The sequence below is a fragment of the Camellia sinensis genome, chromosome 3 (assembly GCF_055761805.1).
Source record: "Camellia sinensis isolate YWXY chromosome 3, ASM5576180v1, whole genome shotgun sequence".
Lineage (NCBI taxonomy): Eukaryota > Viridiplantae > Streptophyta > Magnoliopsida > Ericales > Theaceae > Camellia > Camellia sinensis.
This window is the reverse complement of record NC_138963.1, coordinates 150,373,082-150,397,731: the sequence shown is the minus strand read 5'-3', so window position 1 is coordinate 150,397,731 and position 24,650 is coordinate 150,373,082. Positions and strand designations below refer to the sequence as shown.

General features: G+C 39.3%; 1 protein-coding gene across 1 annotated transcript in view; it reads right to left on the bottom strand.

Annotated features, from left to right (window-relative positions):
• Positions 1-505: 505 nt before the first annotated feature.
• LOC114281079 (cyclin-A1-4) overlaps positions 506-24,650 on the bottom strand; it is a 155,039-nt gene continuing 130,894 nt past the window's right edge. The window contains exons 5-12 of the mRNA XM_082921127.1: positions 2,931-3,023; positions 2,536-2,669; positions 2,333-2,408; positions 2,170-2,239; positions 2,041-2,081; positions 1,629-1,778; positions 1,149-1,304; positions 506-661 (exon numbers count right to left, since the gene is read on the bottom strand). Of these exons, the coding sequence (XP_082777253.1) occupies positions 590-661; positions 1,149-1,304; positions 1,629-1,778; positions 2,041-2,081; positions 2,170-2,239; positions 2,333-2,408; positions 2,536-2,669; positions 2,931-3,023 (792 nt within the window). The 3' untranslated portion in view covers positions 506-589. The remainder of the gene's footprint in view (positions 662-1,148; positions 1,305-1,628; positions 1,779-2,040; positions 2,082-2,169; positions 2,240-2,332; positions 2,409-2,535; positions 2,670-2,930; positions 3,024-24,650) is intronic.

The window sequence follows — 24,650 nt, the reverse complement described above, 5'->3', positions numbered from 1 at the left end:
ATGGCCGGTCATGGCCTTAACCCATAGGGGCGGGTTCGGGTCGTGACAAAAAGTGAAAAAATATTGAATTGTTAATTATATTTAACAAGTGTAATTGACCTTCCATGCGTTGTTTTATTATTGATTAGTGATATCATATATTGCTGATAATGTGATATCACTAATATTTATATATTATTATATAATCTATTATAACTCTTTTGCATGGCCTATAATACACTAGTTATAGGTAACACCATATATTTCAAATTCTAATGTTTCACAAGGTCAATTGTAAAAACAAAAATTTTAAAAATTTTATATTAAATATTTAAGATTTTGTGCATAACATTAATTTAATAATGATTATCGATTGTTATTGATTATGAGGGAAAAAAATTCAAAATTTTAATTAACAAGTGCCCCTTCTAAACTACTTTTCTGGTTCCGCCACTGCCTTTAGCTATACCACCTTCCTCAACATATGATAATTCTATTTTATACTTTAAAAAAAAAAAAAAAAAAAAAAATTCAATCACATACACTAGTATTAAAGCTCTTATGATACTTCCAACTCTATCCAACAGAACATTTGAACAAAACCGGATGTCTAGTCGCTAAGGTCAATAAAGAATTCCTGAGGTATTGAGGAAGGGCAGTTCTTATTTGCAACAAATTTGTACTGATGCAAAGAAGTGTGTCAGTATCAATGGGAGATTTCAATATCTACAATTTCATATATTTCAATATTATTTAAATCTCTCTTCAGTGTGGAATGCCACCATACTTCCACTACAACCACCGACACTCTTTGTTAGCGTATTGGATTTGTGAAGGGAAAGGAAAAAGAAATTACTTAGACACAAGTAACCAAACAAAAAATGAATTTTTTTAAAAAAATACCTATCCATTTGCTTAACCCAACTACTCTTTTCCCTTCCCTCCACAAATTCAAGATTCAAACATAGCATCAATGTTTGTCATATCAGAAAAAAGTCATGTATTTGTCCAATCCTTTCCAAGTTATACCCAATACAACACTTAAACGACAATGGCCTCCGGTATCTTCCTTTTGTAGGGAAAAAAAAATATTAACAATAAACAAATATAAATGACAATGGAGCATGCATATAGTGTATTTCACACAGAGAGAGAGAGATTTTGCTCACCTTATGTTGACTGTATTTTTCCCTAATTGCAGGCAAACTGGAACTATGGATGTTACAGACGAGACGATGTATTGCCTTGACACAGTCACGCAAGTCAGAGGGCTTGTAAAGTGTGTAATGCCTCAAGGTCAAAGTATGCACCAAAAAAACATGGGACTAAATTATGTTGCATGGATAGATCAGAGCATATATAATAACAAAATAGCTTAGAAATAAGCAATGGCCTTATGATATTTTTTCACACTTAGGCCTCGTTTGGCAAGAGGCTATTTTAGCCAATTAGCTAAAAAATTACTAAATTAGCCAAAAAGTCAACAACTCACACCAAAAAGTCAAAGATTCTCTTTTCTCTCTACTTTTTACACATCTTTTCGTAATTAGTCAAAAAGTCATCCCAAACATACAAGTTTTTTTTACCTACCTTTTTAGCCAAATAGCCAAAAAGTTACTAAATTAGCCTGTTCCCAAATGAGGCCTTACCCATGGTCTTTTTGACGGGTTAAGTATAAATTTGGCCAAAAAAATTGCAGAAGCAGCAACTAGAGATGGAGCATAGCAAAGCATGCCATACTCCAGCAGCGATAACTCTGTAAGGTAGTTGGCCAGGTAACCCAACTGCATTGATGGAACCTTTAGAAGTAGGGATAGAAACTACAAATCAGTAAAGGTTTAGCAACCACCATTGTTACCACAAAATCAACACGCAAATCAAACTAATATCAATATGGAATGTCATCAACAATTGAGACCATTAAACATATTGCTGCTATTAGTACATCATGCGACAGCTCAGGGTTCCATCATTACCAGGTGATGGAAAACTTTAATCTACTCAAGGAGCAATGGAACCAGGAAACTTATATGCGAGGATTAACTACTCTGAGATAAATACCTCATTAATTCCTTGAGCAGCACGAACAAACCGCCTAAGAATTGCACGAATAGTCAAGTCAATGAATAGAGAAGCACACTAAAATGCACTACGTTCAATAAAGATCAGACAGGTGGCCCTTACGTTAAAAACATCCAGCGGTTGGGGCTGACATTTCAAACTTCAAGTAATTCAGCACGGAAGATTCCATTTGCAAAACCTGCAGCAATTAAATTACGTAATGCAGGTTAACAACAGAAGCACTTTAAAGAAGTCTAGAATTGCAAAATCCATCTGAAGATTGCAACCAAACCTCTTTCTTGAAGTATGTGTTATCAGCGACGTAACAAAACTCTTCCACCTGAGGAGCACAGATCTCCTCATATTTACTGGCAGCATTATCATATTACTGGTTATAATCAGTTGTCATTCTCTCCTCACTACACACACAGAGAAGAAGAGACAGAAGATGGAGAAGAACAACTGAAAACAAGAAACTAAAATGTTAAATCTTACGCAGCAATCATCATGCAGGCAACACCAAGCAACTGTATTCGTTGCCTCTGAATGACATTGCCAGAAAGATAACGATCTATGTAGTTAACAGTCAAAAACAAAGTTTCAGGTACAAGACTGTACTCTTCAGCAACCTACAATAAGATGCCATGACAACTGGTTACTAAATGGCTTATCTAAAACAACGACAAAATGAAGTACCGATTATGAGGTTAAAACAACTGTCCCCTTCACAATGACTAAACTTTCACAACCTGATAACATCAAGGGTGGTATTTATGATGCCATAAAAGAATGCCACTTTTTATGGAATGAACTGGTTCAATAATGCACTTTCTGTTTTTTGATGAACTACAGAAATTCAACTTGGTAATGTCACCAATAGCTTGGCTTACCTCTACAAGCCAATCAATCAGTATAGCACGCATGCTGGCATTAATGTCTCCCTGAATTCTCTCCACAAGGTTTGTGCGTGGCATTTTCTTTCTCTAAAAAACAAGAAAACCAAAGAAATAAATTGAAACCAACTTTTAAAACTACAAATTCATATATTTCCCTTGCACTATAGGCAAATTTAAACTGAAACTTCCAGAAACAAAATTTTATATATAGGAATAATTGAGATCAGCTATTTCTATGCAAAACTAAAAAAACAAAAAAAATTCCCATCCAACAAATACCAAAGCAGATAATGCATGCAACTAAAATCTTTGTTTCTCAATCTCTGGGTGACGGCCTCCTTAAAATTTCATATTTCAAATAACAATCAACCTACTGGAATTTTTAGTTTTTCCCATCCAACAAATACCAAAGCAGACAATGCATGCAAATAAAATCTTTGTTGATTAATCTCTAGGTGATGAACTCCATAAACTTTCATATTTCAAAACACAATCAACCTATTGACATGAGCGATTTTTACTCTCTAGTGTTTGTTCAACAGAATATTGTAATGCAATTTTACAAACTTCGCAAATCTCAAGAGTTTCACAGTTTGATACTATTATAATATATATTTTATGGTGGGAAAAGTAAATGGTTGTAACTGTTAGGGCAGCACCAAAATCACCTCCTGGGAAAAGACAAAGAAACTGCCAGATTATAAACTACTTTTGAACCATTCCTTCAAGGTTAAATTCTTATTTCAATGGGATCTAATTAACTACAACTTTATATTGGCAATTATGGAGTTAACAAAAGCATATTACTTGAACAACCACGAAGCTAAGAAGAATGACAATTGGTTAAGGTCTTTAGACAAGTTGGCAATGCTCATAGATTTTACAGCCACTTGGCGCTAATCTTTTCACTTAGTGTTAATAGATTTTTCTGCTACCAAGTGCTAATCTTTTAACTTCAAGTGATACTTTAATGCACACTATTATAGTGCATGAACTTTTGCTCCATCCACTCCCAATGGTTGGATAGAGAGCAAAACACTGCTCATACTGGCTACTCGCCTTACACTTAATGACTAATTCATTTATGCTCACATTTCTTGAATGACGTGACTCTTAAATGCTACTTCATCCAATGATGCAACATTATTACAAGTCAAATTACAAAGTCAATTCGCGTCGCTCAATAGTCAATATCATATACAGATCTATTGAGGGCTTACAAATTTCACAACTCCAATACTCGCCAATCAAAACTATGTAGCATGTCGCTAATCATAGCGCACACATCAGTTTTTCATTATTATTATTATTATTATTATTATTATTATTATTATTATTATTATTATTATTATTCTGCCAAAACACGGCAACAAAATCACGGCAACTTTGAGTCATGTTTCCTTACTTTGGCATAATAAGTCTAACCTAAAGTCTCCAAGACTTTTTGCTCATCTAAAGAATACGATTACATTATTCTAGGGGTGGGCGCGGGTCGGTTGCAGCCACAAAACTTCCAATCCGCCATCCGTCTGCCAGATTGGCAGATTGAAAAAAATTAATTCGCATTCGTCCGCCAATCCGACAGATGTGGATTGAGCGGATTGACAGATTGGCGGATGGATGCGAATTGGTTTGACAGTTTAAAATTTTATAAATTTTCAACATAATTCAACTTGTGCACTTTCTCCAAAAAAAAAAATAAAATTACAGTCAATGACTTAATAGAGTATTATAATCACTATATGCCTCATCTAAAGAAAGAAAATTTGAAACTTTATTCACATATTACAATCACAACATGCCTCATCCACAAAAAGTATTATAATCTGTGGTTCTTAAAATATAAAAACAATTCAAACCACCAAAACCATGACCAGAGCAGTAGTAGAGATTGTATGCCTTTGTATTGTTACATCCATATCTGTTTTTGAAAACAAAACTAACCAACATATATAATCTTTTTTATTTATTATTTTTAGAGTTAGATTTAAAAACTAAAATATATAGATAAATAATACATTTATTTATTTCAATTCAAAAAATATATTTAAGTTGAAAACTCTTTTTCAACATAATATATTCAACATAATATTTAAACTCTTTTTCAATTGAAAACACAAAAAAAAATATTAAAAAAAATTAAAAACACAAAGTCTTACAAATTACTAGGGGTGCTCGGCGGTTTGGTGGTTCGGTTGCGGCCAAATGAACCTCAAATCCACCATCCGTCCAAAACTAGGTGAATTGGAAAAAATCAATCCGCAACCGTCCACTCGTTATCACGCATCCGTCCAAAATGCGGTGGATCGGTTCGGTTCGATTCAGTCGGTTTGGACGGATCGGTATATCCGCTGCTCACCCCTACATTGTTTACATTTGAACATCTCTACTAAGCCTAGGTCAACCAAATTAACTTCCATAAACTAAATCAATTCAGAGAGAAATTCGCAGTGGGATTAATTTGATTAGCATAATATGATTTTGCCGCAAAAATCTAAATTAAATAGTGACAATATTTACACAAGTCGCAAGATCAAAAATCCACTATGCTCGTAATCATCTCTTACGCCACAGGTGAAAATTATCCAAAATTTAATTTAATTCATGTGCAAAATATTAGTTTTCGGGAGTAAATCTACAAAGATATATCTCTCAACCGAACAATCTCCCACTGACTATGGCATATCTAAAAGCATGATAAAATATTCTAATTCCATACAATAGCATCTTAATGTAGATTCACAATCAACTCATGCTATGTTATATTTAATAATGGAATTTAAATTTAAAAAAAACAATTAATCATGCTATTCTAATCACAATTTATTAAAAAAAAACCCTAGGCAAAAAAAATAATAATATGCTGTGTTTAATATTCAGATTATGCCATAACAGAAAGTATATCACTTCTGAAATTTTTATGAAATTTTTTGGTATTTTCTGAAATTTTAAATAATTAATAAACGACATAAAATCATAAATAAACATTCTAGAATCTGGGAAAATGCAACAATCATACTAGTAAATAGTAAACCATTACAGTGGTCTATAGTAAAAATCTCAGCTCCAAAAACTTAATCATGCAACACCAGATACATTTTAAAGTAGAAATAATGAATTTTTATTTCAGGAAAATATTTTTTATTTTCATAAAATTTTGAAAATTTTACAAAAGATAGAAAATTTAATTTTGAGTCCAACAATATCAACCATGCTTAAAACAAAGCTATAACAAATTACTTATAACTATTTAAAGCAATTTTGAATTTTTAAAACAAACAAACAGAACCTTATACCCAGCTACCGCACCAGCCAAGCCGGTGCAGAAAACGGCGCAGCTCGGCTCAGCTCGGCTCCGGGTGCAACGCAGGGCACCCGCGTGGACGGCGCAAGACGCGCACTTGGACAGCACGGCTGATGCGTACGTGATGGCGTGTGGAGGTGCGTGATGACGTGTGGCGCGCGCGTGGCGGTGCTGACATCGTCAGATGGCGCGTGTGGCTCACATGCCGCCTTCCAAGGTATTTTCTGCTCCGATTTTGGTACTATCGGATTCCATTTTTCAAAATAAAATCAATGATGGTATCAAAAATTACATTTAACAAACCCAAATAATAGGGTGTATTACACTCTCTCCCAAATGAGAGTGGAAGTGTAGAAACTCTGCATTTCATCTTCTTCTTTAAGCCACCAAAAAATAAAACGAACCTAAATTAGGGTTTGATGTATCTCATCAATCGTAAATCCAAATCTAAAAAATAATATATGATTTCGAAGGTCTCGAAATAAGAATTCTAAATATGTAAGATTTGCAGACTGAAATTAAAGCATATAAAGCCATCATGCATGTAAAGTTTTGAAAATATAAAATGGGTCTCCATTTTTCTTGAAATCTAACCACTGGATTTTCATGAAACTTTATAGATATGTTCTACATTAAATATACTACAATATATATAAATTTCAAGTACAAAAATTATTAATTTTCATGCATATATCGTGTATATATTTATATAAAATTATATGCCTATTTTAATGCATAAAAATAAGTACAAAAATACCCATTGCGGCTTTGATACCAATGTAAATTAAGGATAACGCAGCGGGTAAAATTATTAAGATCATACCTTAGATGATAGAACCTGAAGCGAAGAATCTTGTGGGTAAATCACGTGCTTTAAAAATGCGAACAACGAACACCCAGTAGTGGAGTGATACCACAATATGAATATCACCCACACAGGTCACAGTGCAAAAAGCCCGATCGTTATTTTAATGGGAGAAAGTCAGTATGGGAAAAAAAACATTCGTTATTTGATTTATCACATATCTCATATATCGTATCAGATATATAGGCTGAGTATATCATCTATCCGTATCAATTAATATGATAGATATAGATATCATGAGTGGGTTATCCAAATAGGTTTTGAATTCAAATTCAAACTTACATAGATAAGGTTCAAAAAGGTCATGAGTCATGCCGCATGGGCGCCCAATTTCTAACACTAAACCCTAAACCCTAAATAAATCCAATTAAGACAACTGATTTAAGGGTTGCAATTTACTTGTAATTCCAACATAAGCACATATGCGCACGCGCACACGCACGCACACATATATATACACGTATATATATATATGCTAATCAACAAGTAAGAAAAAAAATCCAAAATTTGATATACCCTTTCAACAATGATCCTATCACCAACACGAAGAGTTGGGTACATGGACGAAGATGTAATGTATTGAATTTCAAAAAAAATAGACCATAAAAGCACAATGATGAGAAGGTGAATAAAGCTGTCAAGACTAAGACAGCGAAGAAACGCCCAGCTCTGACAATGCACCCATCGGAGTGAATGGTAAGTCACCAACAGAAACTGATACAACACAGAGAGCCTCAAGAAGCTCATTGCAGAAACTAAGGTTTGAATTGGACGCTTAGGATTTGATTGCGACGAAGCCTGTAAGAATTAATGTATAGAGAAAGAGAGAATAAATTATGTATTATTGATTGTATATATGTTGATTGTATTGTATGTACATTATATAGGAGATGTGAAGTGGAGGTGGAGTGGTGGAGTAGGTGAAGTGGAGGTGGTAGTGGTGTAGTGGGTTAGGTTTAGTGGAGTAGGTGAGGTGGTAGTGGTGTAGTGGGTTAGGTTTAGTGGAGTAGGTTTAACAGCCCCCCTCAAACTCAAGGAGGTTAGACACAAACCAACTTGAGTTTGGAGAGAGTAACAAAACAGGAAAACAAACTAAAAAATAAAATATGATAGGAGACACTGTATGGTCGTGTCAGATCGTTGTTGAAGACACTGTGTGGTCGTGTCAGACCGTTGGAGAAGATAAGGTCTAGACAATTTACGAGGTCATGCCGGACCGATGTAGAAGCTAATCGGAATCAATGTCGAGACAGTTTATGGGGTCATGCCGGACCGTTGTAGAAGCTTGTGGTGGTGCACCAAGGGGGCGACTTAGGGAGTGCGCCATAGGGTGGCTTGGGTGGTTCCCATGGTGTGTAACCATGCTCACCATGATACATGATATATGTATAACCCCCCCTCAAACTCAAATAGGTGTGAAGATAGAAACCTATTTGAGGTTGAAACAAAGGGATTGATAAAAGCTGACCGGTGTAGAAGACACTGTATGAGTGTGTATATAGGCTGCCCAAAAGATATGCAGGGATATAGATATCGAGCCCTCAAAAGTCGTGCCCTCAAAAGGTGTGCCCAATCTTTCAAAAGGCGTGCCATCAAAAGGCGTGTCCAATTCATAAAAAGGTGTGCCGGACATTATGGCGAGACGCGTGACTACCTTGGCTTGCGCGCCCGTTTTGTCTTCTGTCGGCAAGTGGCGCGCGATGCGCGGAGCGGCCCTGGCTATTTAAACCAAAGGTGAGGCGGAGGCTGTGCAAACCAGTCTGAAACCTCTGAACTCTCGGAGAGCTTGTGTAACAAGCCCGCGGGGGGACCTCGCTACAGCTCGGACTCGACTTTGTAGTCACGGTTCTAAGTCTGAACCAAAGAGTCCAAATCCGGCAAATCGTTTTGAGAAAACAGATTTTTGAAAGAAGTGCCAAACATGGACTGCTTTGCCAGATACAGAGTCGCCACCTAAATATTTTATTTTGGGAAATTTAGGAAACCTTGACTCGGTGCCAAAAGGCCACGTGTCCGTCATCACCAAAGTTGCCTCGGCTCAGGAACTTGGGTACGATTGGGGAAGGTCACTTCGTGAGCACCCCCGCTCGCCCGATCAAAGATCGGCCTCTACTAACCATGATATCAATTTTTGAAAACTTTGTGTGTCCTTATTCCGGTTATTAGCCTAGGTCACTATGTGATGCACACAGCATGTAAGTATAGATCGGGTTGCCTGAATTGGAACAAAACATTTTATGTTTGTTTATTTGAAAGTGGTTTGATAGTGCTACCCGCAAGTAGGCTAAGACGTGGATTTGCCACCCTCGGGTGGGCTTAGAAAACATGATTTTGCCACTATCTAGTGGGCTTAAAACACACATTTGATGAATTATTCCAATTCAAATAACCCAACCTTCACCCACAGGCATTCAGGCAGTTATATCACCTAAGCAAATAGCCTCATGGTAAGCATGCTATTCATGGCAGTCACTCACACGCATGTAAGGATGCTAAAGCATAGAACTTACCGAGTACTCCAAGCCAAAATAGAAACTTCATTAGAAATCATGCATGATCCTAACTATACAGAAATGCCTAATGCAACACATGCAAAAAATGCAATCTATAGTAGGCCCGGCTATTCTAAACATGGCATATGGAATGCTACAACTAACATGTATTCAACTTGGAATTGAAATACAAATGCAGTTAGTATGATGCGCCGAGCCCGGTGCATGCAATGCAGATGAATAAATGCAAACATGCTATCATATTGTATGCTAATTGAAATATGCCCTAATCTAACCATCATAGGCAGGTAAATAAAAGGGAGAAAGATGTGGGGTTGGAAGACATACAACACACACACGCACACTTTATTACAGTTGTGCCCTCGCGCAGAGGGTCCGAATAAATATACAATCCCGAATAAAAGAATATTACAGTCCAAATATTACAGTCCGAAAAATATACAAATTTCTACTTAATTAATAAATTAACTAAGAAAGTAAATAAAACTGGCATGCGAGTCAGGGACTGCCTTGCTTCTGATGGAAGATGTATGTCTGGGCTGCCTTGCGCAGAAATCCACTGGGATGCCCCGATTAGCCTCTGTTTGCACCTATTCTTGAAATGCGCGCCAAGCCTCGGAAGACCGCTGATTCTTGATTTGCTGCAACAGAGAGCAGGAAAGGGGCATAGCAATGTATTTCACAAATATATGCATGCCTCGATCCTCGTGCCACCAATCACGCATACCGAGGCATGATGGCCGAAGAGTCGACTTGCACAACTCATGCACAACTCAATATAGAATGAATGCACGTATAAACACAACAAGAACCTAACTCCATCATGGATGATTTGGAGTGTCGGTGACTAGGGAATTGAGACATGTTCCGTCACTCGGAGTACGAAACGCACCTCGTTTCCCGTGCCCGGGCTAACTCCTATCCCGAACACGATGCAATATGCATGAGATGCATGAATGCAACTAAGATACAGCCTAGCATGCACAATGCTATGAAAATAAGATGCCTTGAAATGCGTGCACACGGGCACGCAAATCGAGAAAATGACATACGCAATGCAAATGACATGGAAATAAGATATGGGCTTACACTAACATGAGAGAGCCTCAGCCACACTCACATAAGAGGCCGATGAATGAAAATGGAGTGCCTCAAAATGCGTGCTCACGGGCACGCAAACCGAGGCAATGGTATATGCAATGCAATGGCATGGAAAATGGCATATAGAATGCAACATGGACTTATACTAACATGAGAGAGCCTCAGCCATACTCACATAAGAGGCCGATGGATGAAAATGAAGTGCCTTGAAATGCGTGCACACTTGCACGCAAACCGAGGCGATGGCATACGCAATGCAATATGGCAAAAATGGCATATAGAATGCAACATGGACTTACACTAACATGAGAGAGCCTCAGCCACACTCACATAAGAGGCCGATGGATGAAAATGAGGTGCCTCAAAATGCGTGCACACGGGCACGCAAACCGAGGCGATGGCATACGCAATGCAATAACATGAAAACATGATATGGGCTTATACCAACATGAGAGAGCCTCAGCCATACTCACATAGAATGCCGATAGATGAAAATGAAGTGCCTCGAAATGCGTGCACACGGGCACGCAAACCGAGGCGATGCAAAAATGCGAACTATGGCATGGGAAATGATATGCAAACATGCTAATGGGATTTCATCACTGAAAAGTGGGGGAAAACAGCCCCGAAATGAGGCGAAAACACACCCGATGTATGGAATAGTCCCGAAATATGAATTTTGGCACCCGAAATGGCCTATAGCTATGCAATGCATGCACAATATGGACATGAAGTGTAAAGACAGAAGCTAGGCAGTCCCAAAATTAGCATTTTACCAGTACAAATCATGGCCAAACAGCAAACCAAGATAGGGCAAAAATAGCATGCAAGAAATGGCCCTAAACATGAGATTAAGAAGAAGCTCATAGCTGCTGGCCCCAAACAGGTTAGGGTCCTTCAACAATGTTGAAGAGGGACCCAAAATAAGCACTTTCAAAGAGCTGTAAAAACCTCAAAAACAAACATAGATAAGGCTAAGCTTTTATGCAAGAAAACGGACCAAAAGGTGGCCAAAGAGGCAAGTGGTATATACACAGCCCAAATTGAAAAATTCCCTTCTACAACATTGAAGAGGGACCAAAAATAAGCATGTTTACAGAACTGTAAAAACCCAAAAACAGTATACAAACATGCTAGAAATGCAATGCAAAGTAAGGCTCAAAAGAGGCTATAACATGAAGTATGAAAAATATTCACCAAACAGCCAAAGACCCTTAATGAAACATGTTAAGAAGGTCAAAATAAGGCCATCTATAGGCCTGTAAATCATCCAAAAATGGAATCATGATAGGCTGCCAAAGCATGCAAGAAAACGGTATTTAAGGAGGATATTGAAGCAAGTGCAATATGGAGGGCTCAAACAGGGTTGAGCCCTTAATGAAACAAGAAAATGAGCTCAAAATAAGGCCACTTTCAGTTATGGCCGGAGCTCAAAGCAAAAAGCATAGATGGCTTACAAAAGATACAAGAAATGGGCCAAAAAGGGAAAGATGCAACTCACCCTTGAAGATCAATACTTTTGTTACTTCTTGGACCAAATTTGTTGCCTCTTAGCTGCTGGAATTCCTCTCCTTGCTGCTGGAATGGATTGGTGGTGGTAGAGCTTGGTGGTGATGAAGAAAATGAGGTGTAGAGCTTGAAGGTTTTCAAGGAAATGAGGGAGATGGAGAGGGATTTTTGTATGCAAGTTTGAAGATGAAATTTTCCAACCCCCAAAATAAACAATGGCAGCTGGTTATAAGGACCAAAAGGAGGGTGTAAAGGTGGGGCAAAAAGGAGGTAAGCTTTCCCCCACAAAATATCCCCCGGATTGGGATATTTTCTGGGGGAAACAGCTGCACAGTTGTAAAGTACCAAGCATGAGGAACATGGCCAGCCCCTTACTTTTGCTGCAGGTGGCCGGCCGGCCACCCACCCTAGCCGGCCAGCTAGGGGTCAAAAAGGTCAACTTGAAATAGTGGCCGGCCACCACATATTGGTGGCCTCCCAGGTCTCCTCTTCACAACCCTGTGGTTCGAATTTGGAAACTCTAAAACAGGAGAGAGAACAAGCCAATTTTAGAAGGGGTTCAAAAGGGTCAAAAGGAAATAGTGGCCGTCCATATGATATTAGGATCCTCCCATGTGTGTACAACACAAATATGTGGTTGAAAGTTCAAGAAAGTGGCCCCAAGGTGTTCAACATTGGCCCGGAAGGAGGGGTTCAAAAGGGTCAATTGGAATTAGTGGCCGGCCATATGATATTAGGATCCTCCCATGTGTGTACAACACAAATATGTGGTTGAAAGTTCAAGAAAGTGGCCCCAAGGTGTTTAACATTGGCCCGGAAGTGCGAAAAACGGGTGTTGGAGGGCGCCGGAGGAGTAAAAACTGGTTGTTGAAACAATTGCTGGCCTCCCACCCTTCCATGACCTTCCTAGTGATGAAACAGAGGTACCTGCCAAAAACGAATGAAAACCGATGCAAAACGAATGTTCGGGGGCCAAAACACGCAGTTCGGGGTCCCGAAAATGGGCTGCCAAGCACCGAAAGTGGCGTTCGGCCACGAAGTGGGTTTCTCAAGCCCCAGTGTCCCTTGAAAGGGAGAAAATAAGACGTATGCTAAAATCAGAGCAAACGGAGATGGTTAGGCGGTCCCGAACCGAGGCACACGGCCAACGATCCCGAAAAATCGGAAACCGGACTCCGAAATGGGAAAAATGGCCTACGGCCACAAAATGTAGCCCACGGCCACTGAGAGATGATCTACAGGACCTCTCTCTCCCCTCAGGAAAAGAAACAAAGAAAACTGAGCCTGGTTCGCAAACCGAGGCAAGGCACAGAAGAGGGTTCGGAAATCCGGAGGCAGGGCTCACAGCTGCGACTCTGAAACTTCTGAACGAGCGCGATATGCAACATCATCAAGCGCTCAACTGGTGACGTCTAAGTCTTAAGATCGGTCAAAAATGGGGTGTCTACAGCTTGTCTCTAAGAGCTGCAAATCTTGGAACACTCTGTAACCAACCCTGTCTGACAGTACCAATCGGTAATCGCTGCTTCTCTGAAACACTTAGCAACCCAAAAACATGGCCTCGTCTTCCCATTCAGCTACCCAGAATATGGCCTCTTCGTCCCGTGGTCTGCTCACTCTCTTTCCCGACCTCAACGAGGCAACAAGAGAGATAACTGGTGCGGTGGCCAGTGAACCTCAACCAAGCGCCTCTGGTTTTGCTCCGTTGAACTTTCTGATGCGGTCGGTGGAGCAAAAAATGGCGGTGCAAACTGATATTGAGGCCAATCAGTATACTTTGAAGTCATGTGTGGAGACCATGACGGCGGTCACAAACCTGTCGTACCGACTGCAGAGTAGGACAAATGAGGTGCAGCAGTTAAACGCCCAACTGGCTCTGCTCCAGCGCATGTATAAGGATGCGCGAGCAGAGATAAGCGTGCTAAAGGCGAAAAATAAGGAGCTGAAGCGGAAGGCCACCGTTATGTTCCGATTTGGAGGGCCGCCATATGTTGCAGTGGAGGAGCAGGGAGTAGTGATCGTGCCCAGTGGAGTGGGAAACACGGAGGCAGCACCTTCAAGGGTTGCCCAAGACGGAGGCAAGAAGAAGAGACCGGCGGAAGAGGCGAAGAAGTGAGGTCGGTGGGTGGCCGTCTGCAGAAAAGAAAACAAATCTGTTGTTGTTGTGATGTTTTTTTTTTTTTTTTTGTGTGTAAAATGTGGATCGGGGTTGATCCTGATATGAATAAAATGAGTGTATTGTGCAAATCCGAATGGCGTGAAGGTACAAGACGGAGCAGAAAAAAGTAGATGGAATGAATAGAAGGTTTTTTTTTGTTTTTTTTTTTTTTTTGTTTGTGTATTTTGTATTTTGTATGTATGTATTTTATTGAGTTATTTATGTTGTGTTGTTTTTAAAGAAAAGATAAAAAGTTGAGGTTCAAGGAAAAATGGGGCGGTGGAAAGAAGAAAAAAAAAAAATATATATATATATATATATATAAGATAAAGAATGTTTAGGCGGTGGAAAATGTGATGATGGTGTGGAGTGGAAAATATGTGAAAAGGGAAAAGTATATATATAATAATAATAAGAATAAGGAATTGGGTGGCCCGAGGAGGTTCAATGCATTTGCTGATTGATTTATTTATTTTATTTGTTTGTGGTAGAGTGGATCACATGGGGTGAGCAGTGATAAGAAAAACAATGTGGTTATCCGAGGAGGTTCAATGCATTTGTTGATTGATTTATTTATTTTATTTGTTTGTGGTAGAGTGGATCACATGGGGTGAGTAGTGAGAAGAAAAACAATGTGGTTATCACCGAGGGAGTGAGAGGGGCCGCGGAGGGAGAGAAGAATCTGAGAGAGATTTCTAGATGTTTCCAGCCGAGCAAGACACGAAGATCCCTATTTCCGTTGCCGTGAACGCGCCGTCCTGCTGGCGTAGCCGAAGAGGCGCGCGTTAGCCACATTGGCTCCTCCTGCTGTGAGCGTCGGATCGTTCCCCGAAGCCATATGGTAGCCTCTCGAGAAGATTCGAGCGCCGATCAATTTTTTTGTTGCAGAGTTTAGTGCTGAAATCGGAAGCCAACTCACACTCTCCTCGCCACTGTGAAGGAACGTCCGGCATACCGGAATCATCAAAACTCTTCGATTCCGGCCAAACTCCGGTGGTGATTTTGAACACCACAGTGGAACTAGACGAGGAAGTGATTTCAAACGTGAAGGAGCTGGTCGAAGAAACTGGGGAACAACAACTGATGAAATTGCTCAAGTGACCGAGGAAATTGTCAATGAAGGTGAGACAAATCAGGGTGCTGAGAAGCCTCAGGAGGATGCAACAGATGTCAACAAGGAGAACACTGCAAATGAGGCTGGAGGAAAAGAACCTGAGGATAAGGAGATGACACTTGAAGAGTATGAGAAGGTGCTGGAAGAGAAGAGGAAAGCGAAGGTATGTGTAGAGAATTTTAGCAGACTAGGTTGAGGTCCGGCAGGCGGCCAAGGTGAGGTTGCCGCCCGCCGGTGAAGCGAAAATACTAGATTCTAAACCTGCTCTGATACCATGTAAGAATTAATGTATAGAGAAAGAGAGAATAAATTATGTATTATTGATTGTATATATGTTGATTGTATTGTATGTACATTATATAGGAGATGTGAAGTGGAGGTGGAGTGGTGGAGTAGGTGAAGTGGAGGTGGTAGTGGTGTAGTGGGTTAGGTTTAGTGGAGTAGGTGAGGTGGTAGTGGTGTAGTGGGTTAGGTTTAGTGGAGTAGGTTTAACAAAGCCAGTGGGCGAAGAAGAGGTTGATCTTGTGGAAAGAGTAAGAGTGTGAGAGGTTGTGATTGGTGATTAGCGTTGGGAGTTTGAGTTCAGAAATTAGGAAATTGAAGCTCCGATTCTTGAAGATCGGAGGTGAAGATTTGGAAGTTTGATGATAATTATGATGTTGATTTTCTGTGAAATCGTAAGGGTTACCGTTATACCACAAGATTGGCGCGTAATCGGAGCAATTCAATCATTATTGTAAACCACTATCCTTGGGTGCGGTCTTTTTGGAAGGATCTGGATCCTACTGGATTGATCTTCTCTCCAGCCATTTTATATCCCTAGTGATTCAGTATATAGTGAATTTTATAAAAAAATTACGTTGACAACTTACCATTAATATTAATAATTGATTTTGATCTTATAACAGATCTTGAATATAAAAATACTAATAGATAGTTATATAATTCTACAAAATAACTTTAACTGCTTTATTCATATAATTCTACAAAATAATTTCAACCCTTTATCTTGTCTATCTGTCATTCTCTTTTTTCCCTTGGGATTTCGGGCAATTAGAGGTTTTTGCTACATGTGCATAGCACATGTAACTTTTGTTTTTAAAAATAATTTTTTTAAGGGCATTAACCAATTAATTCTATTAATTATACTTATTTACTCACAGGTTTCAACTGATAAATTTGTCACTGTAAATTTATTCATAAAAATAAGAGACACTGATAAATTTATCAGTTAGACTTAATAGGTAATAGGTCCCAAATGTAGGACCTATTGGTAATTTATCATTTTTCGAACCTAATTTTACAAGTAAGAGCATCTTTAATAGTAAATGCTATTATAGCATTGTCAAAGTTATAATTTGGCATGCTATAATATTAAATTGTCAAATTATAGCAATAGTACTCCTATAGTGCAAAGCTATTTTGGCACAATTCCAACCAACTTTCCTTCATTTTTTTAAGTGGTGTTTGGATATAGTTTTTTGAGAGTTTATTATTATTATTATTATTATTATTTTTACATGTTTAAAACATTTTCTAAAAAAAATTAACCAATACATTTTTATTTTTATTTTTTAATTTTGGGATCAAAACCATTTCTTCTCTCTTCATCTTTTTTATTCTCACCAATTTCTTCTCTCACTCTCATTTCTATTCTTTCTCAATCGAGAGGGCTCATTTGTTTTCAAAAGTATAATGGAAAGAATTAATAATGAGGACATTGTTAGTAAGGGGATTAAGTAAAATTATGTTTATTTTGATGATAGTTGTTAGTGTGAGGATTGTTAAATTATTACCCTATAAAAGAAATATAAAATATTAAAACAAATAAAACTATAATTTTTTCTTAACAAAAAATATAAAAAGATTAAACATTAATGTTAAAAAAAAATACCTAATATATAAAAATAAAAATAAAAATAAAAAACGCTAATTCAAAAGACTAACACTATGTTTGGAAACTTAGGACAGAAAAGAAAAGAAATGATTAGTTAAGTCATAAGAGAAAAGAAAAGAAAAGAAATGATTATGATTTCTCTCCTTTTTGTTTGGATAAGGAAAAAATAAAAGAAAAGAAATGATTATGATTTCTCTCATTTCTGTTTGGTTAGATTTCATTAAGAGAAAAGAAAAAAAATTATTTTATGTTATATTACTAAAATAACCTTTTATATTTTCAATCATTTTATTTCTTTTATTTCTATAGGGACAAAATTGGTATTGTAAAACAGTGGTTTCTTTTCTCTCCCAATCTCTCCACTTTTGGGAAGATTGAAAATGAGGCTTATAAGAGAAATGAGTTTCTCTCCATTTCTCTCAATTTCTTCCTATTTCTCTCCACTTAAGTTATCTAAACAAGTAAGAGAAATACATATCTCTTCATTTCTTTTCTTTTCTCTCCAAATCACTCAATCCAAATATAGCGTAACTTCTAACACCAATTCTATCACCTCTATATCTCAATCCTCTCTCCATATCCCATCCTAATCCAAAGCCTATCTCAATTCCATCTTCAACTCCCAAAACAAACACAATGTAAGTGTTCCCACCTTCGTCTCAGTCCCAATCCCTTCTCCATTTCCAAAAACAAACGGGGCTAGAAGTTTTTCTCACTCTCACACACTCCTCATTCTCTCTTTTCTTTTCAAAGCGACGCATCTCTCTCTCTCTCTCTCTCTCTCTCTCTCTCTCTCTCTTTCCATTCTTCTTGTTCGTTTCCTTCCCTTACCACTAGTAGATTTTCATCACCAGAACCACGCCCTTACTTCTTCTCTTTCTCTTCATCTCCGGTGAAGATCATTCAATGAGGATCGCAGATCACAAAGCCTTATTCGATGAGCATCTCCAATGGTATCTTCTCCCTTGAAGAAAAAGATGAAAACCCTAACCTTTGATGAGTATCACAAAACCCTCTTTAATGGAATAGAGGGTTTCAGTTTCATCTTTTCCAATCCTTTGTTGTATTTCTCTCTAACCCTAACCTTTGAAATCGAAACCCTAACCCTTGAAATTGAAACCCTAACTCTTGAAATCTCTTGAAGAAGAAGATGAAACCCTTGAAACCCATTAACCATAACTCATCCAAATCAGCTTTCTAAAGAAGATGAAAACGAAGAAGATGAAGCCGAAACTTTAGAGTACTAAAATCGTATAAAATCCATCAACCACCGTCAAATTCAGGTATTGTTTGTTTAAAATTCGCTTAAAATTTATTGAAATTTGTTGAGATTGCTTGAAATTTGTTTGATATTACTTCAGATTTGTTTAAAATTGCTTGATTGTTGTTATTGTTTTAGTTTGATTCTGTTGAAACAGAAATTGGTGAATTTTTTTTTTTTAAATGGCAATTGTCAATTCTGTTTCGTGAATTTTGGAGAAATTTTTTTTTTGTGATTTTTTTTTTTAAAAAAAATTGATCTGTTATACAAAGAGTTTTTTCTGGGAAATGATGAGAAAGGGAGGGAGAGAGGTAGGGCTGTTCAAAAATACGTTTAAACCGGTAATCCGGACCGAACTAGACCGAATCATACGGTTTGGTTCGGTTCTATTAAGAATTGGTTCGGTTTCGGATTAAGAAATATGAGAACCGTAAAAATGGTTCGGTTAATGGATTTTATGAAAAAATCGCGGTTCGAACCGAACCGAACTGAACCGAACCAAATTTTAAAATATATATATATATATATATAATATCAAGTTTTATTTTTATTAATTGGTTTTTTATAATTTTAATGATATTAGGATTTTATAGATATGTAATATTAAGTAATACTTAATATTATTAGTTTTTATCATGAGTTAAATGTAATTAATTTGAGTAATTATTTTGCTAATTTTAACAATTTATTCTTGTAAATAAAAAATTTTGGAACCGTAAACCGAACCGAAACCGAACCGTTTTTTTCAGTTTGTGTAACAAGCCCGCGGGGGACCTCGCTACAGCTCGGACTCGACTTTCTAGTCACGGTTCTAAGTCTGAACCAAAGAGTCCAAATCTGGCAAATCGTTTTGAGAAAAAACAGATTTTTTTGAAAGAAGTGCCAAACATGGACTGCTTTGCCAGATACAGAGTTGCCACCTAAATATTTTATTTTTGGGAAATTTAGGAAACCCTGACTCGGTGCCAAAAGGCCACGTGTCCGTCATCACCAAAGTTGCCTCGGCTCGGGAACTTGGGTACGATTGGGGAAGGTCACTTCGTGAGCACCCCCGCTCGCCCGGTCATAGACCGGCCTCTACTAACCATGATATCAATTTTTGAAAACATTGTGAGTTCTTATTCCGGTTATTAGCCTAGGTTACTATGTGATGCTCACAGCATACAAGTATAGACTGGATCGCCTGATTTGGAACAAAACATTTCATGCTTGTTTTTGAAAATGGTTTGCTGCCCGCAGGTAGGCTTGAAACATTTGATGATTTATTCCAATTTAAGTAACTCAACCTTCACCCACAGGCATTCAGGCAGTTATATCAGATAAGCACATAGCCTCATGGTAAGCATGCTATCATGGCATTCACTCACACGCATGCAAGGATGCTAAAGCATAAAGCTTACCGAGTACTCCAAGCCAAAATAAAAACTCATTAGAAATCATGCATGATCCTAATTTATACAGAAATGCCTAATGCAACACATGCAAAATGCAACTATAGCAGGCTCGGCTATTTTAAGATGGTATATGAAATGCTACAACTATCATGTATTCAACTTAGAATTGAAATACAAATGCAGTTAGTATGATGCGCCGAGCCCGGTGCATGCAATACAGATGAATGAATGCAAACATGCTGTCATACTGTATGCTAATTTAAACATGCCCTAATCTAACCATCGTAAGCGGATAAATAAAAGGGAGAAAGACGTGGGGTTGGAAGACATACAACACACTCACGCACACTTATTACAGTTGTGCCCTCGCGCAGAGGGTCCGAATAAATATACAGTCCAAATATTACAGTCCCGAATAAAAGAATATTACAATCCAAAATATTACAAAATCCTAATTAATTAACGAATTAACTAAGAAACTGTAAAACTGGCATGCAAGCCAGGGACTGCCTTGCTTCTGATGGATGATGCATGTCCGGGTCGTCTTGCGCGGAAATCCACCGGAATGCCCCAATTAGCCTCTGTTTACACCTGTCTTGAAATGCGTGCCAAACCCCAAAAGGTTGCTGATTCTTCGTTTTGCTGCAACAGAGAGCAAGAAACGGGCATAGCAATGTATTTGCACAGATATATGCATGTCTCGATCCTCGTACCACCAATCACGCATACCGAGGCATGATGGCAGAGGAGTCGAAATGCACAACTCAATATAGGATGAATGCACATGAAACTACAGCTAAAACCTAACTCCATCATGGATAATCCGGAGTGTCGGTGACTGGGGAATCGAGACACATTCCTTCACTCGGAGTACGAAATGTACCTCGTTTCCCGTGCCCGGACTAACTCCTATTCCGGACACGATACAATATGCATGATATGCATGAAATGCAACTAAGATGCAATCCTAACATACTCAATGCTATGAAAATGAGATGCCTCAAAGTGCGTGCACACGGGCACGTAAACCGAGAAAATGCATGAATGTAATGAAAATGAGATGCCTCGAAATGCGTGCACATGGGCACGCAAACCGAGGCAGTGGTAAAATGCTATTAAAATGAGGTGCCTCGAAATGCGTGCACACGGGCACGCAAACCGAGGCGATGGCATACGCAATGAAAATGAAGTGCTTCGAAATGCGTGCACACGGGCACGCAAACCGAGGCAATGACAGAATGTGATGAAAATGAGGTGCCTCGAAATGCGTGCACACGGGCACGCAAACTGAGGCGGTAGCGGAATGTGATGCAAATGACATACAGAATGCAATATGGACTTATACCAACATGAGTGAGCCTCAGCCACACTCACATAAGATGCCAATGGCAAAAAATGAGGTGCCTCGAAATGCGTGCACACGGGCACGCAAACCGAGGCGATGCATACGCAATGCAAATGACATGGAAATGACAAATGGGCTTATACCAACATGAATGAGCCTCAGCCACACTCACATAGGATGCCGGCGGATAAAAATGAGGTGCCTCGAAATGCGTGCACACGGGCACGCAAACCAAGGCAATGATAAAATGTGATGAAATGGCATGGAAATGACAAATGGGCTTATACCAACATGAGTGAGCCTCAGCCACACTCACATAGGATGCCGGCGGATAAAAATGGAGTGCCTCGAAATGCGTGCACATGGGCACGCAAACCGAGGCGATGCTAAAATGTGATGAAATGTGGCAAAAATGAGATGAAAGCATACTAATGGAATTTCAGCACTAAAATATGGGGGAAAACAGTCCCGAAATGAAGCGAAATGACATGAAATGCAAGGAAATGTCCCGAAATGCAACATTAGGCACACGAAATGACCTATAGCTATGCCAAACATGCACAATATGGACATGCAATGCAAAGACAGAAGCTAGACAGTCCCAAAAGATGCAATTTCACAGTTATAAACATGGCCAAACAGCAAGTATAGGTAGGGGAAAATAGCATGCAAGAATAGGGGCCAAAAGAGGGGTAATGAAGCAAGTGGTATAAGAAAAACTCAAACTGAAAAATTTCCTTCTACAACACTAAATATGGACCAAAAATATGAACATTTACAGTATATGGAAGACCTCAAATCAGTATACAAATATGCCAAAAATGTGATGCAAGACAAGGCTCAAAAGGTGCTATAACATGAAGTATATAAAATAATCACCAAACAGAAAAAAAGTATGAATGAAACATGAAGTATAGGCCAGAATAAGGCCACTTTTAGTTCGGACCAAGGGCCAAAAACAGAAGCAAAGGGGGCTTCCAATTTATGCAAAAATGGGGCCAAATAGGGGATATAACTACAAGTGACACATGGAAGCACCAAACAATGTTGAGCCCTTCTCCAATGTTGAAGAGGGGCTCAAAATAAGCCTTATATCAGTTTATAACATGCTCAAAAACAGATTTCTCATGGGCCAAAAATAGCATGCAAAATCATGACATACAAGATGATCAATGAAGCAAGTATATTATGGAGGGCTCAAACAGGGTTGAGCCCTTAATGAAAAGTGAAGATGAGCTCAAAATATGGCCCTTTTCAGTTAGGGCCGGAGCTTGAAACCAAAAGGAAGTGAGGCTTAGAAATAGATCAAGAAAAGGGTCAAAAGGGTAAAAGTGTTACTTACCCTTGAAGATTCAAACTTTTGTTGCTTCTTGGATGGATTTGCAGCTTCTTTAGCCTTCAAGAATCCTTCCTTGTTGCTGGAAATGAGATGGTGGTGGTAGAGCTTGGTGGTGTAGAAGGAATGATGGTTAGGGACTTAGGGTTTTTTCAAGAATTGAGAAAGAAGAAGATGGAGTTGGCTATGGAAGCTTGAAGGAGAGTTTTTCTAACCCCAACAAAGAACAAGGTTTGCTTGCTATATAGGCCAAAGAAGGGGTGTAAAGGTGGGGGAAAAGGAGGGTAAAACTCCCCCACAAAATATCCCCCGGATACAGATAATATCTGGGGGATATTGCCCCACAGCTGTAAAGTGCACAGTGCAAGGAAGCAGGCCGACCCATTACTTTTGCTGGAGGTGGCCGGCCGGCTAGGGGTCAAAAGGGTCAATGTGATTTTCTGGCCGGCCAGCTACTGGAGAGGTACCCCTATGTGTGTACAACACAACCATGTGGTTAAAAGTCCAAGAAAGTGGGCCCAAGGGGTTCAACATTAGCCTGGAAAGAGGGGGTCAAAAGGGTCAGGTGACCTTAATGGCCGGCCACCAACTTTTAGTGGCCTCCCAGATGTGTAGATCACAGATATGTGGTTGAAAGTTGGCAACACTACCCCTAGGGTGTTCAACATTAGCCCGGAAGTTGGAAAAACGGGCGCCGGGAGGCTCCGGAGGAGAGATAACTGGCTGCTGCAACAATTGCTGGCCTCCCACCCTCCAGTGACCTTCCTCGTGATAAAACAGAGGTGCCTGCCAAAAATGAGCAAAAACCGATGCAAAACGAATGTTCGGGGGCCAAAACACGCAGCTCGAGATCCCGAAAATGGGCTGTTAAACACCGAAAGTGGCGTTCGGCCACGAAGTGGGTTTCTGAGACCCCAGTGTCCCTCAAAAGGGAGCAAATAGGAAGTATGCCAAAAATCAGAGCGATAGGAGATGGTTAAGCGGTCCCGAACCGAGGCACACGGCCTGACGGCTCCGAAAACCGGGAACCGGGCTCCGAAATGGGCAAAATGGCCTACGGCCACCAAATGTAGCCTACGGACATTGAGAGATGGTCTATGGGACCTCTCCCTCCCCTCAGGAAAAGAAACAGAGAAAACTGAGTCTGGTTCGCAAACCGAGACAAGGCACAGAAGAGGGTTCGGAAGTCTGGAGGCAGGGCTCACGGCCGCGACTCTGAGACTTCTGAACAAGCACGATATGCAACATCACCAAGCGCTCAATCGGTGACGTCTGAGTCTTAAGGTCGGTCAAAAATGGGGTGTCTACAGTTGCCCCTCTTTGACAGAACTCGGAAGTCACAAGTGACGGGAGTGAATGTCAAAGCCCAGAGACGACCCATTTTTGACAAGGCCGAAGACTTAGACAAACAGACAGGATAAACAGAGATGCGCCCGCAGGCATGCCCGCAGGCAGGGGGGCAAAATGCAAATGATATGCAAAAAGCTGGAGGTAACCCAATGATCGTGCAAATGCAGCAAGCTGTAATGGAGCAAGTATTCGCAAATAGATGCAACAGTTTTAAGCAAGAATGCAAAGCAACAACTACATCTCATGCAGTTAAGAATGCGGAGGATTATTCAATCGCCGCCACGTCTCACACGGAGAAGATACGATACATGCGTGATTCGTCTGGTTGCACCAGCTTGAATTAAACCGTACATACAATATCGTGCCTGCAAAAGAGAGAAATGGCAACAAATACAATATGCTGACAACATGTATTTAATGTGATTTCGAAAGTTCGACACACGCAGTGCCGGTGAGTGAATGCATCGCAATGCGAGAATAGAACATGCGTGACAACGTATGTTCAAACATAGAAGTATGCCAATAACAAGAAATGTACATGACAATGTGAGTATGCTCATGGGAATG